The sequence below is a fragment of the Nannobrachium achirus genome (assembly GCF_963921795.1).
Source record: "Nannobrachium achirus genome assembly, chromosome: 5".
NCBI lineage: Eukaryota > Metazoa > Chordata > Actinopteri > Myctophiformes > Myctophidae > Nannobrachium > Nannobrachium achirus.
In genome coordinates this window covers 20,997,229-21,004,436 of record NC_137814.1, presented here as the reverse complement: position 1 = coordinate 21,004,436, position 7,208 = coordinate 20,997,229, and the positions used below count along the sequence as shown (strand labels likewise).

The following is a 7,208-nucleotide window of genomic DNA, read 5'->3' as shown; positions in this document are numbered from 1 at the left end:
CTACACCTTATCCAGTAGAGAGCGTTGGCAGTAGAGGAGTCGGCGGGGCGTGCCGTACCGACGGAAGAACACCAGCGCTCCCAGCGTGAGGATCACACACACCAGCAGGAACAGCGGCACCACCACGGCGGCTGCGCCTCCGCCCCCGCCCGCCCCGCCTTCCTCCTCCACCTCGATGATGATCACCTCCTCCTCCCGGCCCGTGTCGACCTCCCTGTCCCTCTCCCTGTCCCTGTCCCGCTCCCGCTCCCTGTCTCGGGTCGGGTCCTTGTCCCCGCGGTCCCTCTCCTTGTCCCTCTCCTTGTCCTTGTCCTTGTCGTGGCCGCCGCCGTCCCCGCCCCGCCCTCCGTCGGTCTTGGGGTCCTCGTTGGGGCAGCCCATCCAGTCTCGGAGCGCCGACTTGGGGTAGCCCGGCTCCACTCGCATCCTCTCGTTGTTGAACTTCCAGTACTTGTTGGCTTTATAAAAGTATGTGTACGCTGAAGACAATAAGAAAAGACATACAATAGATTTAGATGTGCCACTGTGTTAGGAATTCAAATTAATTCTAGAAAACGTTCAAGAAAAACATGAAAGCATTTAGCATGCCATACCTATTTCATGCAACAGGGTGTAAGAAGAACTGAAAGTATGAGACACTTAAGGCAAGGGTCTTCAACAGGGGGTCCGGGACCCCTAGGGGATCCTCAGATTTACTATAGGGGGTCCTCCAAACCACTTGAACCCTAGTGTCCTTATTCTGAGAATTTTTGCCAAAAATAGCAGATTTACAAGTTCACAACGCTGCGAGGCGTTGTGAGCTTGTAGATCGGCTATTTTTGGCAGAGTTTTGGTGTAGAGGGGGAAAAAGAGCAGACTAAGTACAGAGTGAAAGGTCAACTTTATTAAGTCTTGATGGTTCAAGTGGTTAAATATCTGAAAACACAAATTGACATGAATCCAAAATATACTGATGACTGTGCTGTCAAACAATGAAACTATATGTAATCTATGAAAAGGTTGTGGGGGGTCCCTGCTTCATCTCTCTCTCAACTAAGGGGTCCTTGGCCTGAAAACGTTAAAGACCCCTGACTTAAGGGGACACACGGCGAGATAGTTGAAGGCACACAAAAGACCACCCTCACCTAGGTCTTTACTCATGAAGGTAGCCTTGATGTGTTCCGGAACTCCCTGCCACACGCTGATGTCTTTAGGATAGCCATCGTCAACAGCTCGTGACTGTTCGTTGAAGCGGTAATACCTAAATAGAGAATAATTGAGAGAAGGACAGAAAAACAGAAGTATATTTTTTATAGGCTATAAGGTACACAGACAGTGTGACCAGAGTGACTCATAAAGCAAGAACATTTATGTTGCTAAACCACATGAACCCTCGCGTCCCTATTCTGGGTATGTCGTAATAGGCCAACATTCACTGAAAATAGCTGATCTACGACATCACAATGTTGCTCTAAGAATAGAGGGGAGTATAGAACCCTTGGTAGGGATGACACGATACGACATTTTTAAATGATGATTAATTGTCACTCAAATAATTGCGATTAACACGTTTTCATCGTTCACAATTACATTTCTGTTTGGCTTGTAGGTTTTGAAGTTGCACATGGCAGATATGACACATAACCTAAATATACAAAGAAATTAAGGACATATTTGACAACGTTACACTATAAAAAGAACATTGATAGTGGAAATAGCCGATCTACCAGCTCACAACGTGTCGCACTGCGACGCGTTGTGAGCTTGTAGATCTGCTATTTCCACTATTTTTTAAATGTTTGAACATATATAAACATTTTTCAACATGTAAACGATTATGACGATTATCACAAAATAATTGCAATTATGTCAAATAATTGCGATTAGACGATTATGTAATAATTGTGACAGCCCTAATGCTTGGGGACACCGGTCAACTGCTGTCGTGATATACAGAGAGATGTGACTAACTTGTTTCCTCTGAAATAGTACGTCTGCCCAGTTGGTGTGTAAAAGAGTGCAGCGTCTATCCGGTCTTTGGGGAGTCCAGTGCCCATCTCCTTCAGACTCTTAGGGTACCCAGTTTCCAGAATGGATTCAGTAAACACCCAGTATTTGTCCCCTGGAAAGACAGAAAGAGAGGTAGAGGTTGTTAGAGAAAGGGAGTGAGAGAAGAGTTAAAAGAAAGCCCCCTAAAGAGGGTTGCACAAAGAATAGAAATAGAAAACTGTGAACATTTGGGACATTTTCGATAGCACAACCAGATTCACCTTTGAAGAAGGCAAACTTCCCATCTTCCCTTTCAAAGGCAGCATTGATATGGTTCGGCAGGCCCCTCCAGAAGTGACCAATCGGCATAGGGTATCCATCCAGCACGTGGTTGTTCCGCACTCTCCAGAACCACTTGTCCTTAAAGACAAAAAAGACAGAGACAGAGGTTTGTTTATTCCTGGTCCAACTTCTACGACAAAATGCTCAACACCAGATAGATAGATAGATAGATAGATAGATAGATAGATAGATAGATACCTTTATTATCCCAGGGGGGGAAATTTGTTGCCCAGAGGCAGCACAGCAGTATAAGGTTATTTACAAAGTTACAGAGAAGTATGAAAAAGATAAAAAGAAAAAACAAGAACAGAGTACAGTAAATACAGTAAGAGCAAGGTACAACAGGAAAGGGAACGAATAATTGCGACCGTCAGGTCGCACTTACTATCAAAACCTCCACAAACTGTGAGTCAGTCAGTCAGTCAGTCAGTCAGTCAGTCCGTCAGTCTGTCTGTCACACCTCACACGTCACACTATTGCCCTGCTCATATCTCCGCAACCGTTGCCCCGATCCATGCCAGATTTTGCACACACACTCCTTGCCTGCCAAACTACAACCTCCAAGGTCCCCCAGATGTAAAAAATGACCAAATGTGCAAAAATGACCAAATGACCACCCCAACGGGGCTGCTCACGGGGAATTCCCGGGGACCACCGACTCCTGGTGCTCCAGAACGGATGCAAAAGTGGTGGCGCTCCCAGTGGAGGACCCCCTCCACTGCAGCTCACATAAAATGCCGTAACTCGGGTTAGGAGCGTCCGGGAGAGCCGGGGCCGGTACCTATTCGTCCGCCAAGGCAACGCGGAGACCCCACCCCTCATTTCTCACATGGCCCTCTTCTAGCGCCACCATGAGGCCGATTCTTGCAAAACACATTTTTGGACACTGCTCCTACAGATTTTGCCCTAAAATCACACAAATCGGTACACAGTATGTCTACACTCATCTCATCAATATGGATGTCCCATATAGCGCCACCATCAGGCCCATTTTTTGAACCACATTTTTGGACACTGCTCCTACACATTTTGCCCTAAAATCACGCTGCGACCTGACGGTCGCTTATCTCCCGATTAGGGAGTCTTACTGGTATATATATACATAAAGTGTCTTAAAGCACGATTAAAACACCAAATTCCCCCTTACCTTGAAGACAAACATTTCCCCCCTGAGGATGCCGATGGTATCAAAGTGACCTTCGCAGATGTTGGGACCAAAGCGAGGGGACCCGTACCAGACGGTGGGCTCAGGGTCGGGGTCGTTTCCAGGGTGTGGTGTCACAGGGGGCGGGTGAGGGCCACCGCCTGATCCAGAACCTGTGAGCGTTCATCAGAGGGAAAAGAAACAACGTGTGAGATGGTGCAGGGTTCCCACGGTCATGAAATTCCTGGAAATATTTTGAAATTACAAAAATATTTTTCCAGTACTGGAAAAGTTTTGGAATTTATCAAGGGTCCTGGAAGGCCCTGGAAAAAATAGCTATGGATTGTCTTTGATTATTAATTTTGTTAATACCTCTGAAATGACAAATTAAACATGGGCCACATTGTCAAATATTAGAGGCAGAAATTGTGAAAATAGCCGATCTAGCATGTAGATCTGCTATTTTCACAATGGAACCGTGTTATACAAAATTCCTCAACTCTTAGTGCTCGTCAGGGTGGGGCGTCCCCAGTTAAAACATGATTATTTCGGGGGTCACGGCCTGAAAAGGTTGAGAACCACTGGCATACACTACCTGTCTTTGGGCATTGCGCATAGGAGTAAGCAACCTGTTATTGAGCTGAATTATTGTTATATAGTCCTGGAAATTGGGTTACATATTCTGGAAATGTTTGGGAAATTAATTGGTAAAAATGTGTGGGACGGCTTCCGGGAAGATGGCGGAGGAGGTAGTAGGTTGAAAACGAGCTCCCTGAAAGTCGGGAATATAAACCTCAATAAAGTGCATTTAGGACAAAAAAGGTTGAAGAGAAAGTGTGAGGGAGATACAAGGACAACTCTAGATTCATTAAGAGACACATAGCGGTGCTATTAATAAGTATAAAAGACTCTAAAGTGTGCGACGAGAAGAAACAAAAATGGCGATGGAGGATCAGCTAAAGGAGGTAATTAGAAGCCTCGCCGACATAAAGAAGAACATGGTAGACTTCAGACAAGAAGTCAGACAAGAAATGGCGACTTTGAAGAATGAGATCAGGAAAGAAATTCAGGACGAAATAAGTGCTCTACGCCAAGAAATGGACACACAGAAGCAGAAAGTAAGTGGAGAAATGGAGGCGCAGAGAGTGGAGATAATGGAGGTACAACGTCGAGTGACAGAGACGGAGGAATGGCGAGTCGAGAAGGGAGAAGTGGTGGTGAACTTGGAGGAACGGGCGAGAAAGCTGCAGGAAAGGCTACTGGACCTTCAATCGAGACAAATGCGCAACAATATTCGTGTTTTTAACTGCCCAGAAACAGCAGAAGAGGGGACGAATATGGTGGACTACATGGAAAAACTGCTAAGGGCCGAGCTCGAACTACCGGAGAAGACGGAGCTCCAGATTGAAAGAGCATACCGTGCACCGACTCGAAAGCCACAGGATACCTCGGCGCCCCCCGTTCTATTGTGATAAACTTTCATAAGTTTGACACCAAGGAGATGGTGCTTAGAAAGCTGTGGGCAAAGGAAATAAAGGTGGCGGGCAAACGCCTTGGCTTTGATAATGAATACCCACCAGAAGTTGTGAAGATAAGAAAAGAATATGTCCCATTGAAGAAAATCCTGAAACAAGAAAAGATCTCGTTCCAGTCGCCGTACACGAAGCTGAGGGTCCACTGGGATGACGGAGTGAAGATGTATGAGACCGCGGCAGAAGCAGAACGAGACATCCGCGCGAGAGGCTACAAACAGAGGACACCACCACCACCACCAACACAGACACCGCCACCACCACCACCACAGACACGGGACGCAGACCCGGCGGCGGGGGACGTGGAGGTGTCGCTGGAGACAGGATCAGAGACGACAGGCGAGGCGGCGATGGACGAGAGGGATAGACGGAGGAAGGAGGAGGTAGAGAGATGGCAGCGAGTTTTGAGGAAGAAGACGGGAGAGAAAAGTGGAACGGTGAAAAAAGTGAAAGAAAGAGACAAGAACAGATAAAAAAAAAAAGTGAGTGCGGGCACCGCACGCTATGGGAAAGAGAGGACAAGAGGAATCTAGAGTTGTAATAGAATTATAATTGAATGACAGACGGGACCGACGAGGGGATGTTTAGTTTAGGGGGATTGTGTCGTTTTTGTTATGCTTTTTTACTCTTCTGTGTAGTTGGCTAGACACTGGAAGGACCCAAGAGTAGGGAATATTTTCAGGTCTAGAGAGGGGGCCCTATCCGTGATGTGGACAAGCCCCTCAGTTTAGTTAGAGAGGGTAGGGGGTAGTCACCCCTAGGTGGAAGTCCCGTGTGTGTGTGTTTGTGTATGTGTGTGATTAGTGTAGTTTATTTGTGAGTGCTTGAATATCTGTTTTTTTTGTTGTATGGCATGACATTTGGATGTTAACATTATATTGGACATAGACAGGTAGAACAGATGAGGGGAGTTAAGTGAATATTAAACTGATGGTTAATATTATGGGAACTATTTGAACAAAGGATGGTTAATAAGATGTGTATAATGTCACTGAATGTAAATGTGATTAACTCACCAGTATAAGGACAAAAGTTATAACGACGGACACTAGATGGTGGAAATGTTCTAATGATAATGAAGATGGACTTGTGAAAAGGAAAAGAGGAAAAAAAAAAAAGAAGACAAAAAAGTAAATCCTGTATATGAACAGTATGATGATGATTAATGTGAAGAGATGATGGATGCCATGGTTTATTTGTTTGTGTGGAAAATCAATAAAAATTGAGTGAAAAAAAAAAAAATGTGTGGGAACCCTGTGGTGGATGGTAGCAGCCCAGAGATGAGCCCAGCTGTTCAGTGTTAATTTTGTCGACTAAGACTAAGACTAAAAGACTACAAGATTTGATATTTTGTCCATAAGACTAGACCAGACTAAAACAATTTCAGAAGACTAAGACCAAGACTAAGACTATTATGTGTGTTATTCAAAAGACTAAATCTAAGTCTAAGACTAATGTTTATGTTTGAATTAAAGCCAAATACATATTTTTATTTGAGAATGGCACATATCTGCTCTTTTCAAATCTTGTTGGTTTAGCACAGAGAGTAGCAGACAGTGTCAGATGTGATCGATACAGTTACTAAATACTGTATGAATATATATATAATATATATATATATATATATATATATATATATATATATATATATATATATATATACATACAGTATATATATATATATACACAAGACAATGACTTGTTCAGAGTTATGTGGTCATATTTAGCCTAAAAGAAACGATGACTAAAAGACCAAGGCTAATCCCAAAAGACTAAGGGGGCGTTCACACCAGGGTTATTTGGTCCGCTTAAAAGGGACCATGGTCCTCTTTCTCCTTTGGTCCGCTGGTGTGAACGTGCAAAGGGACCATGGTCCCTTTGTTTGGTCCGGACCATGGTCCTCTTGAAAAGGCAGGACTCGGTCCCCTTCCAAAAGGACCATGGTCCGGTCCTCTGCTGGTGTGAACGGAGCCGGACTTTATAGAGGACCAAACGTATGTCTGATCATCAGCCTACAGTACATTCTGCATTGTGTGTTGTTCATTGAAAAACAATATGGAAAAAAGAATAAACGACTAGGCTATTGTAACTTCGGCTACAAGAGACTACTCATCAATCTTTATGTTTTGCATTTGTGAAGCTGGATTAATAATTAGTTCTAAAAGCATGTATTCTTACAGGAATCACTGTTGATTGATATGACCCGACCGCTGATATTTCTT

General features: G+C 44.4%; 1 protein-coding gene across 1 annotated transcript in view; it reads right to left on the bottom strand.

Annotated features, from left to right (window-relative positions):
- The window catches only part of mmp14b (matrix metallopeptidase 14b (membrane-inserted)), a gene marked incomplete at its 3' end in the record, with an annotated part of 33,307 nt that continues 26,099 nt past the window's right edge, over nt 1-7,208 (bottom strand). Inside the window, exons 6-10 of the mRNA XM_080727177.1 lie at nt 3,458-3,627; nt 2,250-2,388; nt 1,951-2,101; nt 1,125-1,240; nt 1-479 (exon numbers count right to left, since the gene is read on the bottom strand). Of these exons, the coding sequence (XP_080583303.1) occupies nt 1-479; nt 1,125-1,240; nt 1,951-2,101; nt 2,250-2,388; nt 3,458-3,627 (1,055 nt within the window). The remainder of the gene's footprint in view (nt 480-1,124; nt 1,241-1,950; nt 2,102-2,249; nt 2,389-3,457; nt 3,628-7,208) is intronic.